The 19646-nt window shown below is 49.9% G+C and overlaps 1 protein-coding gene across 1 annotated transcript in view; it reads left to right on the top strand.

The window, feature by feature from the left end:
- The window catches only part of ASTN2 (astrotactin 2), a 314921-nt gene extending 300589 nt beyond the window's left edge, over positions 1–14332 (top strand). The window contains exons 21-23 of the mRNA XM_071574082.1: positions 6288–6388; positions 7571–7754; positions 13422–14332. Of these exons, the coding sequence (XP_071430183.1) occupies positions 6288–6388; positions 7571–7754; positions 13422–13659 (523 nt within the window). The 3' untranslated portion in view covers positions 13660–14332. The remainder of the gene's footprint in view (positions 1–6287; positions 6389–7570; positions 7755–13421) is intronic.
- Positions 14333–19646: the final 5314 nt, after the last annotated feature.

The raw sequence follows: 19646 nt of genomic DNA, 5'->3' as shown, positions 1-19646 counted from the left end.
TAGGGAAGCAGCGTGGTCAGTCCCTTGCCAGGGCACAAGCCCTCCTCACTCTCTGGCACCATGGACACAGGCATGGCATGAGCAAGAAGCCTGAAGGCAGGGCCCAATACACAGACCAAGAAATTCTCTCCTTCCCAAAACCACTCCCTGCTCATTGTCTGCTCAGTATTTGCAGCAGACACTGAGGGGGTTGCTTTCATTTACCTTTCTTAATTATTGCAAATCACAGAGTTGCCAATAAGCTCGGCTGCATTCCTGTGGCTTGTGTGGATGGGCTGCTTTTTATTTGATTTGATTTCTTTTTAAATTATAATGGTTTCTGAATTGGGAATGCTTGCACTAAACACACACACCCCTCTCTGTGCTTGCCCAGCCAGCTGCTGGCAGGCGAGTCCTGCTCCTGCTCCATGTCCATCAATGGAACTGGCTGGGAGGCTTGGCAGGAGATGTACAGCGTGGGGACAGGGGTGGGTGGGTGCCCAGTGGCACAGCCCATGGCATGTGGCTGGGGGTGAAACACCCACAGCTCTGCTCCACCCTGCAGCACCCCTGGGCTCCCCCACAGTCCAAGAGGAGCCTTTTAGGGGAACTGTGTGTGTAATCTATTGATGTTTTCAGCTTCCAGCAGATGCTGAGATGAAGGTCTGATGCTTCTCACCTATGAGTATTGGGACAAGGAAACACACACACCCACTCAGCCTCCAGCAAGCCCCTCACCGTTGTGTCTGGGAGCTGAAACTCTCCCAGAATAAAAAGAATGGGAAAGAACAGTGTTTGCTCATGGGTCCCATGAGCACAGGGATGTTCACAGTGCCGTGTCCAATGAATGTGTTTGTGGCACCATTCCTGGCAGCTCCACTCTGCACGTGCCTGATGCACAGGCCCCAGCCTGGCCCCGCATCCCTCGTGCCCAGCCTTTGTGTTGAGATCACTGGACAACAGGGAGGCAGGGATTGCCAAGAGCTGGTCCACTGAGGGCTTTTAAAGGGAGGCCTCTGCATTGTTTTTCGGCTGGAACAGGAAGTGAGAAGGGCTGGCAAGGCAGGGTGTGATGTGTGTGTGTCAGCATGCTGGAGCAGCCTCATGGGTGCGTGCGAGCCCGCAGAGCCTGGACTGTGCGGAAGGCACGGATAAGCCGCGGCCAGGCAGGGAGTGATGGCAGGACGTGCATGTAACACCAAGGTGGTGTGAGCTCAGCCAAGTCAGGATTTGTGTTTTCGTGCTTGGCATCACGGGTGATGGCAGCCACGCTGCCAGGGGAAAGAGAATCCACTGCGCCGCGTGTGGGACACCGGCCAGGTCTGCCCTCACTCAGCTGCTGGAGTTTGCAGCAAGAGAGTCTCGTGGCTGCAGGAATAAGATGCCAAGTCCAGGCGTACCAGCCAAGCTCAAGCCAAGCCCTACTGGCAAGAGCATCTTGTGGTTGCACCACTTAGGAAAGCTTGAGACTGTGTTTTTGTGTGACACTGGACTCAGGAGCAGCATCTCTGCCCTTCTCCCCATTTACACGGTCCAGGAGGCTCCTTAGCACAGCACAGGTTTGCCACACAGCCATTGCTTCTGGATGCAGCCAGTTACTCATAGGCACTGAGCTAATTAGCATGGGGATTTGGCATCTGTGGGAGTGCTAATTGAACTCCTTATCAGACCCTTTCTCTGCTGCCCAGGCAGCCGGTTTGTGGTTCAGCATCTCATTGAGCAGCTGCACAAGCCCAAAGTCTTCAGAAAGAGCAAACAAGGCAGACCAGAAAGGCCTGTGGTATCTCTGTAGGATGTAAAGAAATCAGCTGCTGAGCTAAGGAGGGTCAGAGGCAGAAGTCCTTATCTCCCTTCCCGCAAATAAGGATCATGAGTAAAGCACTCAACCATCATAAGCATCATGAGAGGGAGTTAAAAAAACATGAGCTGACGTTGTTGTCTATAAATAAATAACATGTTCTGAGCTCTCATTCTCAGCCTTACGGTTTCATGACTTTATAAATTTGTATTTTGAGTTATTTTTTCTTCATTGAGAAAGGATACAAACATATTTTTCTATTTTTTATACTTGTTAAAATGCAATTGACAATCTCCACAATCACCGGGTTCCAGGAACCAAAGCTTTAACTTCCCCCTCTGCTTTCTCCTCCTCCCTCAAGAAGCATCTTGAACCTAGTGATAAAATTCAGGCTTCAGCCAACATTGGGTGGGGGATCTTGTAGAAGGTGTTGACATTTCATGAGGCCACATGTTAATTGGTTTCTATCTCTCTCTGAAAGTTTCTTGAGGTCCCAATAGGTTTGAATTTAGTAATAAACATTTAAGCAGTATTATTTTATAGGACTTTGTATGCTGTGATTTGCTGCAGAGGTGGCAGCGTTTCCAGGCATTGAGGGCTGATCTCTGCCAAAGGCATATGTGTTTGGACCTCTTTGGGTAAAATATTTCTTAGTATTTCTGGAAATACAACTCTTCATGATGAAGGCATGGGTGAAACAGAGGATCAGCTGTGAGACAGTAGCAGGGAGCCCCAAGCTCCTTTGGAAAGCAGAGGGAGAAGATGAGAAAATGTCATGAGGAAAGTTTATTGCTGAACAAAACAGCTCCAGGTTATGAAGGAGGTTCTGCCAGATCGTAGCTACCATATGGCATTCCAGGTTGTCTGATGTGGTTTCGTGCACTGAGTGTAGGTCTGAGACCTTTTGGTTTCTGGCTTTGACTTCACCCCAGAGATCTCTACCTCAGGCAAAGTGCTCAGAACCACTCTTTGGCCTCTTTTTTTTTTTTTTAACAAATTAACAGGGTAGGCGTATTGAAGTAGCTTCATTGTCATCAGTGGGAATGCTGCCTGGTTTGGTCCTTGGCCCACAATGCTGTAATAGATACAAGGGTGGCAGGAGGATTCCCCAGAGCACTGCAGAGTTGAACTCCAGCTCACTGTGTTCCCAGTGTAGCTCCCTCCATCAGCGTGCTCACTTTTCTCCTGGTTTGTCATGCAGGCATAGAATCACATCATCAGAGAATGGTTTGGGTTGGAAGGGACCTTAAAAATCATCTTGTTCCAACCCAACTGCCATGTGCAGGGAGACCACTCACTAGATCAGGTTGCCCCAAGCCCTGTCCAACATGGCCTTGAACACTTCCAAAGGTGGGGAGTGCACAGCATTTCTGGACAACCTGTGCCAGGGCCTCACCACCCTCATAGTAAAGAATTTCTTCCCAACACCTAATCTAAATCTATCCTATTTCAGCTTAGGGCCACATCCCCACCCTTCCAGTGTGATGGTGGTTCCTCCTGCCACCAGCCACCCTCAAGATTCCCTGTTGGGTCCCAGGTTCATCCTGTCCCTGCTGACTGCTCCTTTCCTGGAGCTGCTGGAGGTTTCAAGCAAGATGTGAGAGCTGGGTTTGCACTGATACACAGGTCTTTGCACTCTCTTCTCTTAATTGTCTGTTTCCGGGAATAAAAGAACAAAACTAAACCCCAGCACTCTGCACAGTGCCATTAACTGGCCATAAAAGTGTTTTGCTGCAGAGGCTGGGTGGTCAAGTGCTTGAGAACAAGATTGGAAACCATCACCTCCCGAGTTTCCAAACTGTTCATGTCACTGAGTCTCTCCGGGGCACGATGCTTCACCCCATATGTCTCTGTTTACCATCGATAAAACAGAGCTATTAATACTGCTGTGCTTCAGGGTGATCTTTTGGACTGTAATTAATGTTAAAACCCTCTGAGATCACTGGCTGGAAGGAGCTGGAGAGGTGCAGAGGCTGCGTACTGCTGGACTGCCAGCCTCCACCAGAGCTGGGTTAGTGGTGCTGAGTCCAAAACATCTCATTCAGAGTGAATGGAGATGAAAAAGTTTCCTCTGAGGTTCTTGAAAGAGGACTGGTTTCAGGTGAGATAAAGCACTTTAAAAAGAATTTTTGACCAGATCAAAATCACTTTGATTCTGATGTTTGTCAATTTACATTTGGAGGGTTATTTTTATATCATCTATAAAAACAATGAAATGAAGGGCTTGTTTGTTGCTATGTGTTTTTTCACCCAGGCCTGACCAGCAGAGATGCTCTTGCTCTTGGCTGCTGAGTGACTGTTTCTGTGTGAGCTGGGGAGAGAAGTGCAGTGAAAGGGCTAATGCAGGTCTTCAGCATTGCCCAGAGGGGTGGATGTGCTTTAACACCCAACCAATCCTCCTGACCCCACTGGCGATGGAATAGGTGAAGTGGGCACTAATTGCTGAATATTACAATTGTGTTTTGATAAAAGTCTGCTGTTTTTCAAGGAAAGTCCTCTGGCACTGATTGCCTGGGAGCTAATGGAGCCAGCCTTGCTGCCTGAGCTAATGTGTAACCTCTGCTCACCCTTTTACAAAAGAAAACACAACAACACAGTCGCTTTGGCTCGGCAGGTGACCCCAGAATGGGGATGGAGAGCAGCTCGCAGCAGTACCCTGATGTTAAGTCCTCTTACTACTTGTGCTTATGCTGATGAGCAGGAAGAGCCCTGGTGGCAGCTGAGCACTGGGTGGGCAGCAGGTCTCTTGGATTACTGTCCAGCTCTCCTGCTGCATTTCCTCATTTCCTGGGGCTTGGATCCCCCTACCCAACACTGGGTGCCCCTATTTCTGTTGCTCTCTGGACCTGGAAAGAGGGGGAAGAGCAGGATTCATGCTGTCAAGATGCAGAGACACACCATACCTGCTCACAGCAGGACACTCCTCACTCCCCTTGAACATCTGCTCTGCTGAAGGGAGGAGGAGGGAAGGTGGCACCTCCAGGATGGGTTGCAAAGCCCTGAAGTCAGACTCCTGTCCTGGAATTCAGTATTACCCTGTTGCTCTGACTGTTCCTTAATTAAAACAGGAGAACCGCCTGTGTGTGGTGCTTGTGAAGTCGCACAGAGCGGACGCCCTTGCTGAGATGCTCCTGCTCTGAGCAATGCTCCTGGTAAATTAAGGAAAATGATGTCATACCAAGGACTTAAATAGCATCTCCTTGGGTGAGCTCAGCATGTGCATCCCCTGCATGCCCCAGCTTTGTGAAAATGGGAGTTGTCCCTGTGCACAAGTGGGTTCCTTGACAGTCTGCTGGCATCCTTTCAGACAGCAAGTATTGTTAAGGTGCTAATGCTAATTGCTTGGAGGGAATATGTCCTGTGTTGGGAATTGCTACTGTGCAAATGACAGCCCTTATCAGCCACATGTGGGGTGCACAGGGCCTGCAGGGAGCAGGGAGGGAGGCTGGCAGTGTTCTTGTGTGGTATGAGGAAATGGGAGGCATTTCTTCTGTCCCTCCCAAGGATGCTAAAGACTTAGGACCATTCCTTAAATAAACATACGTCAGGTCTCAATCCCATTTAAGCTTCAGCTGCTTTTATGGTACTCATTGCACTTACTCTCAAAAGCTGCTCAGTTTTACCTTAGGATATGGAGTGGTTCTGTGCTATTTCTCACGAGCTGGTACCCCACCACTCAGACCTCCGAGGGGTTCAAACCAGCTCCTGCACTTTGTCAAAGACAGCCAAAGTTGCCTGGCTCGGAGTGAATAAATACAAACCAATGCCTTTGGGGAGAGTGGACAGAAGATTGTCACCCCTGCTGCGAAGAAGCATTCTCATTTTGGAGCTTTGATGCTCTGACCAGGGCTCTGAGCTCAGCATCCTGGGATGTTCCATGCAGTCACAGCCTGTTTGTTCAATACTCCATCCGGCACTAAAGCCATATTTAACTGTCAGATGCTCTCCATTAGCTTCAAGTGTGAAATTATCATTCCCACCCTTTTACCAATCCCACCCTGGTGGGGAAATGAGGGAGCAAACAACTCAAGGGCCGTTCACAGGCTGAGTTTGAGCTGTCACTTGTCAGCACAGAGCCCACTTAGGGCAAGCATTACTGCTCTGCTCTCACGAGGGCCAGAGAGGAGCCGACTCACAAACACCACCGTGTTACAATGTTCACATTGGTGCATAGCAGAGCAACCCTGAGATGTTTGCATCCCTCCCCAGTTAGGAGGATGCAGGTGCAGCCCCAATAGCTCTTTAGGATGGGGGAAGAGGAAACAGAGCCCTAAAGATGCTGTGAGGGGATGTGGTGGTCTGTACCCCCATCCCTGGCAGCTGTTTCTCCCTGGACACTCTCCTGTTCTAGGCCCCAGATCATCTCACATCCCCTTGAGATGCCAAAACTGACTGATAGTGCCTAGACCATGTTTTTCCTTTCTTTTCTGCAAGGCAGTTCCCATAACAACCTGGTGCTGTGGGACTGAGGGATAAAGACATTATTTTCCTTTTCCTTCCTGCCTTCCAGATTTACCCTCTACGCAGTGGATACTCGAGGGAGACACTCAGAGCTGAGCACGGTCACCCTGAGGACAGCCTGCCCACTGGTAGATGACAGCAAGGCAGAAGGTCAGTGTGCCTCATTTTCCATGACAGGAGATATTTCCAACCAATTTTGATTTTTCTTTCTTAATTGTGCTCCCTCAAACCTGTCCAGTCCCCCCTCTCCCAGTGTGAAGCCTCCTAGAGAGGGATGACAAATTGCAGGAGTGTCCAGGAGCAAAGTTTCCTTGGCTGGACAGCTGGTGGCTCTATGGTCCTGTGCCACACAGTGCCATGGCATCCTTCCCATGTACAGCTGTGGGAGCCAGTACCATGTGTTTGCTACACTTTCTGTGGAAAAAGAATGATGCCTTCTTACAAATGTGGGATTGCAGCCCTGGCTGGGCTGGACCAGGGAGCCATGCAGGGCACCATCAGCTGCAGGTGTTTGAGGGGATACTGGTGGCAGCTGGATCAGTTCTGAAACAAAAACACCAATAAAACCCCAGCCACATTTGCACATTTGCATTGTTCAGTTTTGAACCTGATCCCATTTGTTCTTATCTCCAGAGCACTTGGCTGCTTTCAGATTTAAAAAGATTCCTGTTAGTGACCAGCAGGTTACCTGTTCTCTTCCTTGCTTACTTTCCATTTGGAAAAGCACACAGAAGAAAGTTTTGATTAATGTCTTGTTCCATGTTCAATAAGATAAGCATTCCCCGGGGGAAATGAGCAAATGGGAGACTAAGGAAAAGGAAGGAGACGTGGTTTTGTGCATTTTTCACCTCCAGAAAGTTACTCTTTCTGCAGCAGGGAGTGCACCCTCTCATTCAATACATTTGAACTTCTCCAGTTGACCACAATGATGAGGTGCTGCATTTCTGGCTGAAGGACAATCTTGCTATCAAAAGTGTTGTTTTCTTCATGCCCTTTAGCACCATAGCTGTGCAATGGTTTTTGTTTTGGTGTATTTGGGAAGAGCTTGACTCCATACATGGGAGGATGAGGCTGTGCCTGCCTCTCCTGGCAGCTTTCTGCCTCTTCTTCTGCTGGAGTCTTTGGAGCTGCTCTGCTTGGGCAGGGCACCCACTGCAGGATTAGCCTGAGGAATTGCTAATGCTCTCCAGGTCACCAAATCCTGCTGCACGCAGCCCCAAGGGACTGGCAGCTATCCCAGATGCCCGCCCCTGCTGCCAGCCCTGCCAAGGGCTTCGCTCCTCCTCCTTCTATGTTAGCAGGTCATTAATCCCATCCCCTGTTTCTTTCCAGAGATAGCTGACAAAATCTACAACCTCTACAATGGCTACACCAGTGGAAAGGAGCAGCAGACAGCCTATAACACATTGATGGAAGTCTCTGCTTCCATGCTCTTCCGAGTCCAACACCACTACAACTCCCACTACGAGAAGTTTGGAGACTTCGTCTGGCGCAGTGAGGACGAGCTGGGGCCCAGGTACCTGTCCCTTCCCTGCATCCTCCCCTGCCCCACACCCAGAGCACCCCTCTGCTTGGTCACTGTGGATGTGACCCTGCTGCCTTCTCCTTGTAGTTAAGAGAAGTCCCTTTTTGCTGTTCACCAAGCTCTCCTGCATCTCCTTAGACCACTAGGTTCTGCTCAGTTTTTGGATGAATGCTGGTGGAACACTTGTCAGCTGGGTGGTCCTGGGATGAATGTTTGCATGACCCAATCTGAACCAGGCAGGTGATGCTGTGGAAGAACTGGGTGCTTGAAAACACTAAGGGATGGGAGGCAAAGAGTGTAATTTAGGCCTGGAAAAAATTTTCCTTCTCTCCCTTCTGTTCCTATCTGCTTGTTGGATGTTTCTGAGAATCTGTCCTTAATACCAGGCTAAGAACTCCTCGCAACAGCCTAGACCCCTTCTGGACATAAATCCAATCTGGCCTGGGGCTTGTCCTTAGCTAGACATGACCTTTATCATAGTTTCTTTGGTAGTTCATTAGCCTCTGGCACAGAGCCATTGTCATTCTTCCCAGTGCCTTCCTCCCCTTTTGATGACACTGCAGTCATGTTTGTCCTTTGCAATTGTTCTTCTCTCTCTAAGTTCCTGGGAGCCATCAGCCTCTTCTTACACATCCTTATTTCCCCTGTTACTTGAGATCCAACCCCCTAAAGGTTGCTCTCTAACCCGATACCTGCATCAAGCCATGGGACTTGCAAGGTGACATTTAAATTGCCCATACTGCCCAACTCAGTATCAGCTATATCTGGAGTCAGTGGTCGATTCAGCTGCTGTCTGTTGTCCTCACCGAGTCAGAGGAGCCCATCCCACACTCCTATACCACTGTGCTGTACTTGAGAAATATGGCACTTGCAGCCAAGGAGAAGCACCTATGAATGCCACCAGAGCCTGGCTTCTCAGGGAGCTTGGATAGAAACAGAGGCAGTGACATAGCAGGAGGCAATGAGGCTCCTTTTTTGCCAAAAGAGGCCATCTCGTAACACGATTTTAATTGACAAACTGTTCTCCTTCCCAGGGGGACATTCATTTTCCTACCTTGAAATGTTTATCAGATGAGCCTCAGCTTCACAGTAAATGTTCGCTCATAAAACGGAGCGACAAGAGGGAAGTTGATTTGCCTCTGTGTAATAAATACATCACACTGGAGTCCTCGTGAGCCCAGTTTCCATGAAAGCCACAGGTTACTGCAAACAGCTGCTGGCAAGAAGACACACTGACAGCCAGATGTCCCAACCAGACCGTTTACATTAAGGAGACATTAAAAACTTAGCTCATAGGTGGCCCTAAACCAGGACTTTCTGTGGTCAGCAGTATCTCAGCACCTGGCTTGCCTCATCCCGTCTCCTTTAGCAACAGCAACCCCCTTCCTGCTCCCCCCATTCCTCTCACAGACACCAAGTGAATCTCACAGAGTTAATTTGTTCCAACAAGACAGAAGAATCTGTCTAAACCAGTGAAGGTTTAATGCTACTGTGCATCCAGACCTTTGGATCTGTGTAGCCAATGTGCTTTCTGACATAGCCACTGGGAGATTTCACTATTAGTTTTCTCTTACTGTGTTTTCAGGATGTTTCTTATGAACACTGGAAGTGGGGTCTGGCTTTTAGGAAGAGGCAGGACAGATAATGAAGTTAAAATCCTCTTTCCATACCCCTTCTTGTGACTACCAGGAACAACAGGGTCAGGACATGGCATCAGCCCAGGCTCACAAACCCTCCTCAGCTCCAGCCAGTTGTCCAGACAGGCAGCCAGGCTGGCCAAAGGAGATGAAGTGCATCTCCACAGCAGCTGCCTTCTGGTACATGGGGGAATGCAATGTTCTGATGGAAGGCTATGATAAGAGGCCATCAAGTCCTGGACTCATTGTCCTCCCACACGAGGGTCTGAAAGACCCGGGTCAGTTCTCAGTAGAGTGGAAGAATCTGAATTTATGACAAAATTGCCCCATATGGAAGCACAGCAGCCAGGCAGCCACCCTCTCCCTGCGGCAGTCTCAGGTATCTAGTCCTTCCCTCCAGCCCAGGTATCATTTTTTTGTTTCGTCATGCTGGCTCGTGCTCTTTTAGTATCTCGCTTCTGGGTGAGATAGGGCAGGGTTTGGCTGCCTCTGGACATGTTTTTGTTCCGCACCAGCCATCAAAGTGAGTGATCAGTGTCCCCTGTGCAGTTGAGGGACAAATATCCCATCAGGAGAACCCCTGGTGCTGGGCAGAGCAGGAGGCAACATGTTTCAGGGACCCCTGTGCAATCACTGCACTGTCCTCGCTTAGAGTGGGGCCACTGCTTCATACATGAGCCCTTGGAGTGTGCTGAAGCTGTAGGGCTGACACAATTTTTAAATCCCCCTCTTCATCATTTGTGGCTGTGCTGTGACCTCCTAAATCTGGCACCTAACTGGAGACCAGAAACAGTCCCTGGCTGGCGCCAAACCAGTGGGCATGTGGCAGGTGGGAGTGCATTGCTGGTCTATGCCAATGCAGGGGCATTCCCCATGTGGGCTGTAGGGAGAGAGGAAAGAGAGTCAATTCTTCCTTTTGGGGACTGAAAGCCTGTGGTCTGACCACAGGCAGCCATGAGGGTGACTCCCCCTCACTCACTCCCCTGCTGTCCCCTCCTGATTCCTGCCCTTTAATAAGGCAATAAATTGCCATTTCTGGCAGGGATGAGGTTGGTCAGCATTTAGGAAGATTTCATTTCCAGTATTTGAAAAGGTGGTCGTTCTGACCCAACAGCCCTCCGTAGGGAGCACTTGGGTAATACCCAGGGCTTGATTTATGGTGCTAAATTGGCAGCCCAAAAACTGCTCCTGTAATTTATTAGCCAGTCTTCAACAGAAAGCCTCTCTCTCTTTCTCACCCCTCCCCTCACCCACTCCGTCTCTCTTTCTCCTTATTTTTTTTAAGAGGGAACAGCTGACAGCCGAAAGCTAAATCTAACATTTACACATGACTTCATTACCCTGCTAAAATAAATTACTCAAAGTGGTGAAACCCATCAAAACTGGGGCTGTGGCACTGGGGCCTGATTACTTCTCCCTGATCACTCTGTCTCCTCTATGACCATGGTTCAGTGTGTTTTCAGGATCCTCACAGGACCAGCCCAGGGTGTGCTGCATCCCACCCTTAGCCATGAGTCCCTTCCTGGGATTAACTACACCAAGCATGGCTCTGGATGCAGCAGTTGTTTGGAGACCAGCTCCATGAGAAGCCACAGGAGACATCAGCAGGTTGGGGTGGTTTGACCCCTAAACTTCTTGCCCTCCTTGAACTGCTACTCATACATAAAAATATTTTCCTGGATAAGAAACCTGAGTATGTATCAGGAAGCAAGAACAACATGGTGAGTTTTAGCAAAATCCAGAAGATGGTGGAAGTATGATGGAGCAAGTCATGAAAATGCGAAGGTAGAGAAGGTCAAGGTAAATGGAGGCAAAAGCAGGTTGTGTGGGAGAAAAGTGAGAGGTGGGTGAGGAAAGCTGTGGAGGGTGGGATAAGGGGAAGTGGTTAGAAGGGAGGAAGGAGGGCAGCCTGCAGACTTGCAGGTGTGTGCTGGGACATCCACTCCTTGTGTTTTTGGGGCAGGTCATAGTTACCCATAGTGAGGATTTGCCCCAAGAGCTGGCCCTCATCATTGCTCCCCTCTTGCTGGGAAAGGCTTTGTGGTGAGCTGGAATAGAAATCAGTTTGAGGGAAAAACCCATGAGTTGCTTGCTTGGCCTCTGGATGGACAACTTCCCCAAGTCAGCACAGCGTTCAGGTCTGTGGACACCAGCACAAGCAGAAACAAATGGTCTGGGCAAAGACCAATACCCTCTTTTGGCAGTAGAGCTGCTTCATGATAAATCAGAGTGACCGTGGAGCTGTGGCCTCAGAGAGGTGAGAATTCTCCTTTGTGAAGAGAAGGATATTATGGCTAAGTGATCTCCTTCTAACCATAGTCAACTCACAAAAAGTCCATCTTAGGAGACGACTGTGGGTCCTGTGCTTGCTCCGTGGGTGAATCAGAGCAGATATTAAGAAACAATTTCTCAGTGTTAGGATGGGTGAGCACTGGAAGGATCACCAGCTCTTTGCTCTAGGAACAGGTCAGACAAAAATTCATCAAGGCAGGTTGATCCCAGCAGCAAGTGGCACAGGTAGTAACTTTTGGTCCCTTCCAGCCATAGGGACTGTGATTTGTTGAAGTTTGTTAACTGTAGTGACAATCACCACAGACTTTGGTTTGCTACTGAGCTGTGCTTTAATCAATACACTGAAAGCATTCAGTGCCAATGTGGAATTTTGTAACTCTCTAGCAGCACATGTCCAGAAGCAAAGAATGTGTTCTTAGCAGTGTGTCAGGTCTTGACATGACATGGGAGCACCAGATGCTGTAGAAGGTCAGGTGGCTGCTACGGAGAGTAGCGTGAGTAGAGGTATTATTGTGTCATAGCTGGACACAGCTCAGCCCATGACATCATTATTATAGACGTGTGTGTAACTAATGAGGCTCAGATTGCCTAGTCTGGCTTGTCTTTATAGATTAATTCCATGCATGGATATCATGGAGTGTTGTCCAAGAAGGGCCAACTCCCTTTACTCTTGCCTTCAAAGCTGACCTGGAGAACATCACTCTGGGGAGGAGTGGAACTGTTTTCCATGTGCAGCCCTGGAGGAGCAGCCGTTTCCTAAAGCCTTTCATCCAGTCTTCCCACTCTGGAGGGAGAGGTCCACAACTGACTGGGGATGCCAGGATACCCTCTTGCCTTGTGCCACAGTCTCTGCCCTCTACTCTGATGCTGGGGTGACCCTGGCCAGCTCTTCCCTGGTGTCCCATCCCCAGACATTGGGCTGCCAATGCTCCCCCCACGGCTGGGAGCTCACAGCCCAAACTGCAACACCACTCAGCTTTCATAATCAAATAATCCCCATGTTTATGCCTTGCCGACTGACAGTGCTGCCCCTGACATATCATTATCGGGAATTTACATTCCTGCAGGAACTGTGAAATCCCCTAACCCTGAATCCAGAGCTTTCCTGTGGCACCAGAGGGAGAGGAAATAATCTGTGATCTTGAGACTTTCAGACCACTGAAGTAAACCCTCTTCCCTCCCTTTGTTTGATTTAGCACTTTGCAGACTCCCACAAGGGGATTCTTGGCTTCTGACGGGTTTATTTTGTTTTGTCTTAATGTGTTGTGCTTTTTTTCCTCACTCTTCTAGTGTCAATCCTTTTGGGCCGTTTGCCTCCTGGAGACTTGGGAAAACAAGAGGGGGCGGGCTGGGCTCGTCAGTCAGGAGCAGTAAGGTGCTGAGGGTCTCAGCATGGTGCTTGGGGCCTGCAAATGAGCTTGAGCCTGCCAGGAGCACGTGATGGTGGTGACCATCGAGCCATGGGCAGACTGTCCCCAGGGCACACAAGCTGCTCCAGTGGGTCAGACCTCTCCAGCTCTATTGTCCTGGTGCTGTGAAATGGTAGATATACCCAGAACTTTGGAAAAAATAGCTTCTCTCCACTTGAAACAGGAAAGACAATGTGAGACTTCTTCTTGGTTCTTGTCATGAGACAAGAGTTGGTGGTGGAACACAGAAGTCCTGGTTCCTGGTCTCCCCTGTGCATTGCCCACACTGCTCTGTCTCCATTTCTGTCTGTCCCCTCCAGGAAGGCTCACCTGATCCTGAGGAGGCTGGAGAAGGTCAGCAGCCACTGCTCGACCCTGCTACGCAGTGCCTACATCCAGAGCCGCACCGAGACCATGCCCTACTTGTTCTGCCGCAGCGACGAGGTCCGGCCACCTGGCATGGTCTGGTACAGCATCCTAAAGGACACCAAAGTCACGTGCGAGGAGAAGATGGTCTCCATGCTGCGCAACACGTACGGGGAGTCCAAGGGGCGGTGAGGGAAGACGTGGGCCTGGAGCTGTGGGAGGCAAAGGGACTCTGAGGAGTCAAGGACTCATGATGTGCTGAGTGGCTGATGGGGTTTGGGGTCGGGTGATGTTCAGAGGGGGTGGAAGGGGACAGCGAGGCCAATCAGGACTTTCTCACACAGATGGCAGAGAAACAAGAAATCAGCAAGATGGACTTTAATTTCTTTTCTTTTTTTTTTTATTTTTCAAGAGGAAAAAAAAAAGAAATTGCCTAATTTGACTCAGCATAAAAGCCTCTCCTTTTTAATCTTTTCTTACTGAATTTCCTGGACTACACACTCTGAAACCCTGGGAGGAGGAGATATTCACTCGAGGCCAGGGCCAGGCAGAGGGAAGCTGCTGGGTGCAGGGTGACCCCCTCCCTACCTGCTCTGCCTGCCCTGCCTGCCCTGCCACCGGGCAGGAACTGGGGGGCAAGAGGCCCTGGTGCTGTGATGGCCGAGGATGCCAGGAGGAGGTGGTGTCGGTGGCTGGTGACACTGTGCTGCCAGCAAGGATCCCGGAGGGGGATGCCAGGCAGGTGCCAGGACGCTGCAGGCAAGCTGGGCTTTTGTACCACTCCAAGTCGACGGGGCGGCTCCGTGCACAGCCTTCGTTCGCAAGGCTCCCGGCAGCTTGTTCTGTGCATTAAAGATTGATATTAAGTCCATCTTCTCTGCCTCCTTGGTGTTTCTTCCTGACATGGTCTCACCAGGGAGGGCATCACTGGCAGCAATCCCTGCGCTGGGATGTGGTTGAGATGAGGGACTGCAAGAGCTGGATGCATGGAAAGGAGGGAAAAGGGCAGCCCTTCACACAGGGTCCTCTCCCTCCCCAACAGCCAGCGCAGCCACTGGTCCCAGTAGGAGCTGGAGACGTGTGGGAAAGCCCAAGAAGAAAGCCAGGGGCTGAAAAGACATGGAGAATCTGGTTTCTTTTACTGTCAGATGTGGGTTAGGCAGGCCTGGCTCCCTGTGGGTAATGGATTTCTGAGCCTGGTAGCCAGACCAAAAAGTGCAGGAGGGTGAGAGGGGAAAAAAAACAAAAATCAGATCAGCTCAAAGCTATTGCATTTTCCTTTTTAAAGCAAAACAACCAACCTGGAGGGGGAAGAGGGACCAGTATGGGTTGAATGAATTGGTTTAGTCAGCCCAAAGCAAACAGGTTTGTGTAGTTTTTCAGGTTATTTAACCCTTTAATGTCAAAGCAAACAAGCAGGAAGTGAGTTTCCAAACAAAAGTGTTTTGAAACCAAACAAAGGTGCAGGATTTGATATAGAGGAAGTTCAGCCAGAAACCATTTTCTTCTTGGGCTAAACCTATTTGCTTGATTTGCACCCACTCAAGTAATTTGGATTGTTTCTTCGAAACTGCTTTTTTTTCCCCCGCTCTTTGGTTATGTCCCTTCATTGATGTGTATTGCAAAGGACTTCAGTACCTGGTCAAAGTTCTGCTGGAGTTCATAGAAAACTTCCTTGTGACATTGTAGCCTGTGGAGCAAGATCCAAAGCATTGCATGTTGCCTGAGGTCCTAATTTTTAAGCTAGATCCCTTTTCCTGATGGAGAGGGGGAGAACAGTGACACTGAGGACTCTGGGCAATGGTGTCTGTGTCATTGAGGTCCGTACCACACAAGGACCTGGAGGGACCATGACAACCACTACCAATGTTAAAACCTCTCAGTGCTGCTGCTGTCCTGTCCTTGAATCACCACTTTGCTCTTCAGAGGTTGCTTTGGATGTTGGTTGTGGGGATGAAGGAGATGACCAAGATTTGCTGCAGACAGATGAAGATTTTGCATTTGCTTGGTTGGAGATGCCACAAAACATAACAAAAGCCTTGAAATGCCAACTTGCTGGTGTCCCAGGTGGTGTCAGACTGAGCCACCCACATCATGTGCTTCCGTGACACAGTGTGTGCAATACTGGAGGATGAAAACCCCCTAAATCTCTCTTCAGAGCCGCTGGTGCATATTGACTGGGACTGACATGCAGCTTTGAGTGCCACAATGTAAAAAGGATCTAAAGCTATTGGAGAGTGTCCAAAGCATGGACATGAAGATGGTGAAGAAGAGTGGAAGCCATATGAGGAGCAGCTGAGGTCACTTGGTTTGTTCAACAGGGAGAAGAGGAGATCAAAGGGAAACCATATGACAGTTTGGAGCTTCCTCACAACGGGCAGGCACTGATCTCATCTCTCTGTTGACCAGTGATAGTTCCTGAGGGAATGGCATGAGTTTGTGTCAGGGGGTTGGCTAGGCTGGATATCAGGAAAAGGGGTGGTTGGGCACTGAGCAAGCTCCCCAGGGCAGTGGGCACGGCCTCAAGGCTGCCAGAGCTCCAGGAGCATTTGGACAACACTGTCTGGGACAGGGTGGGATTTTCAGGGTGTCCCTGTGCAGGGCCAAGAGTTGGACTGGATGGTCCTTGTGGGTTCCTTCCAACACAGGACATTCTTCATCACCTGCAGGACAGGTCCCTCTGGACAATTGGCAGGACACAGCACCCGCCAGGGCTGCCAGGACCAGCGGCAGCCACACAGAGCCTGGCTGGTCCCATCCCCTCCCTGCTGCTCACGCTGGCTGCACCTCCAGGTGCTTTCAAGCTGTCCTGTTTTCTCAAGCCTCTGGCCCACAGCTGTGCTTTTCCCCTTACTTTACAAACATGGTGTTTTATTTTGTTTTTGTTTACTTTGCTCGGAGATGATTCATTTCTCTTGGAAGCCCCACAGTGGGGAGCAGCTCTGCAGTCTCCCTGCAGGCAGGAGCCGGTGCTGACCGACCTGACGGACAAATTGCTTGTGTGTTCTGCAACACCCCTGACAGAACAGAAGGCAGCCTTAGGTGTGATTGGGATCATGCCACCCCTGGGATTCCTGGCCATCAGGAGCATGGGGCTAGGCGCTAGGAATAGGAGATGTCAGCAGCTGGCTAGATGCCCTTTCAGCATATTTTTCTCTGCTCTGACACTGTGAGCTCCCCTACAGTGGTATTTTTTGCACCTGGGATACCCATCCCTCACAGAACTCAGGGAAAAGGAGCAAAGCCTGCAGCACAGAGTTGTTTTGCTGCAGATGGTGATGGAAAGGAGACTTTCAACTGTGCTAGTGCTGACTGGGAACGTAACAGGAGCAGCACAGGGACAGGCTGGTTGTTCCCTAGTTTCACACTACAGCTGTGTCCATTGCAGGCCTTAATGCTTACTTTGGAAGGCTGTTGAGGAGCTTTGCTTCGCATCCTTGGTGAGACTGGCTGTTGTGTACAGGTACGTGTACAGAGAGTTGTGTGTAAGCCTGTGTTAATATGTACAGAGCAGGTGGAAGAGTCTAGACTCCTGGGCAGGAAGACTGTGGAGTCTGGTGGCCATTAACCTGTCGAGAAGCACACCTAGCTCTCAGATCAAAGCCAGAAGAGCCCCTGGCTGGTGATGCTACTCGGCACAGAGCACCGAAGCCAAACAAAACCGAGGAATTCGTCGAGGTTACACATCCTCCGGCACACAGCTGAAAGGAAGGGTCTGTATTTTCTCCCTGGAAACTTTGGAGAATGTAACCCTCTGGCTTTCAAGATAAACAGTTGTAGTCACAGCCCAGCAATGCTGGCAGATGGACCTGTGCCCGTGGTGTTCACATAGACACACACACACGCACACACACACACACACACACACACACACTCACCCCTGCCATTCCTCTGGCTCCCTTAGGGAAAAGGGATCCTTGCTCCAAAGCAAAACGCTGCTGCCACAGGAGGTGGTTCCTCTTGCCAACCCATACCCTGACTTTGCTGTGCCGCTGACTGGGCTTTGGCAGAGCATAGGCAATGCTGTCCTGGGTGGGGAGAGCACTAAGGGGTAGATGAAACATGGAAGGTTAGTGGAGAGAGGGACAAAATGTGCCATCCTCCACATTTAATAGCTAAACTATCCACATCCATTTGAAAAGCTGAAATTACTTCTCTGACAACATGGTTGGGAAGGGTAACTTGGCATCAAAGGCTCCTGGATGGAGTCACCAGCTTTAGGATGAGTTCAGGTCAACAGGAGGAACCTTCTCCACGTGCTTTTTCAGTGAGTGCTTGTGAAGGTAATGGCACTGAGTGAGCAGCCATGGGTACATGGAGCATGCCCTCTGCTCCTGCAGAGCCTGGCCCTACTCCCCCATCCATGCACTCTCAGCACCCCATGAACTCCATCTCGGCACCAAGAGATGGTTTCTTTGCAGCAGCTTCACAGACTTCCTTTTAACAGGCATATTCACTGCCACTTCCAGCTTCCTTTGAGAGTCCCAACAGGCACACACCCTTCTTAAGGGCACCCCAAATCTTCCACTTGTCTGGCAGCTCAGAGCTGGTGACAGCTGCAGTTCCCCTCCCAGGGCTTTGTGGGGCTATTCCCTCTGGAGGAGTCCGAACAATCCCCATTGTCCCCATGGCCATTGTTCCCCAGCACCCTCACCCCGGCCAGACTGCAGCTGGCACACAGCACAGAGGGGCCGATTGTTTGGGTTGCTGTGCTGCTGATGACACACCACTTTGGGACAGCTTCTTCCCACGGCAGAGGCCTCTGGAGTCAAGTGCTGTGTTTGCTTCTTTATTTATTTGGTTGGTTTCTGCTTTTCCTCTTTTTTTTTCCTTTTTAATTTGTGCTTGGTTGGATGGGGCTCTGCTGAGGCTGGGGAAGAAGCCAAGGGAGTGTCTGTGGTTGTGCAGCATAGGCAGCCCAGGTCCTCACCATCACAGGGGGTGCCTGGAGTGGCACAAAGCCTTGCAGTGGCACTAATGCTTCCCTATGGCAGTGCCCTGTGGTGCCACAGATGCCTCAGTATCCTGTGAGCTCGTCTTGTTGTTCTGGGAGGATGCAAACTTCATGTTGCGCCTGTTGGGCCAGAGGCAGGATTAGTTCTCCAGAAGCTGAGCATCACCAACCTGAATCAATTTGTACACTGTGAGACACAAAGGAAAAAGTTTCTTGTGGTCTTTTCTAAGCACACTTGGCCTGATTGCCTCCACCAGGACCATGGCTCATAGTCCCACTGTGGTGGGGGCATGTGTCCTGGGCAGCTCTGGCCTTGCAAGTGCCCTTGTAGTGCAGGGCTGAGACTGGGACGGACAAGACTGGGCCCAACAGGCTCTTGTCACATCCTGGGCACCAGGAGCTGCCAGGGCTTTGAGGAACAGTTTGAATGTGTACAGTGGGCTTCATATGGTGCTGTGGGGGTGAAGAGTCTTTAAATACTGGTGTGGAAATTTTGAGCACTAAATCAGTAATAAGAGTGCAATAAAAAGGATTCCCTTTCCCTTCCCTGCTCCTGCCCACTCTCTCACATCTCCAAGACTGCTTAGCAGACACTGTGACGTGGAGCCTTATGAAACAGCAGCACCAGCGCTTGGTAAAGACCATGTTTGTAAGGTGGAATTTTGGTAAGAACATTCTTATTTTGAGAAAGTCCATGCTACAATGTGAGTGCTGGGTGCTACTGGGTGTGCTGTGACTCCTCAGGGTGGTCACCACACAGTGAGGTGACTGGCATCATTGCTACAGGGATGAGACATTAAAGCTGCCACCCTTGCCAAGTCCCAGCCAGATCCAACATCTGTGGGTGGCCACAAGCCCTGTTGCCATCTTGCAGGACAGACCTTGTTAATGCATATATTGATTTTTTTCCTCTCTTTAGCAATTGATCTCCAGACAGACACGTAATCTGGACATAGAAGCTGTTGTTCTGACTGTGCATTCCAATTGATTCTGGGGTGGTTGTGCACATGCAGGAGGAGCAGAGCTGAGCAGAGCCCAGCAGGAGCCAGTTGCCTGCTGTTGCCTGGCTTCATGGCTTCTCCCATCTTAAGGTCTTTATTAATGCTTAATAGATAGCTCAACACACAGCCAATTGATTTGTGTATTGCTATAGACACAACCCATTTAATACATCATTCCTGAGCCTTTTTATCTACAGTATGTGCTATTGATAGGGTTGTCAGTG

The sequence above is a fragment of the Pithys albifrons genome, chromosome 20 (genome assembly GCF_047495875.1).
Source record: "Pithys albifrons albifrons isolate INPA30051 chromosome 20, PitAlb_v1, whole genome shotgun sequence".
In the NCBI taxonomy this organism is placed as follows: domain Eukaryota; kingdom Metazoa; phylum Chordata; class Aves; order Passeriformes; family Thamnophilidae; genus Pithys; species Pithys albifrons.
This window is presented reverse-complemented; position numbering and strand designations above follow the sequence as displayed.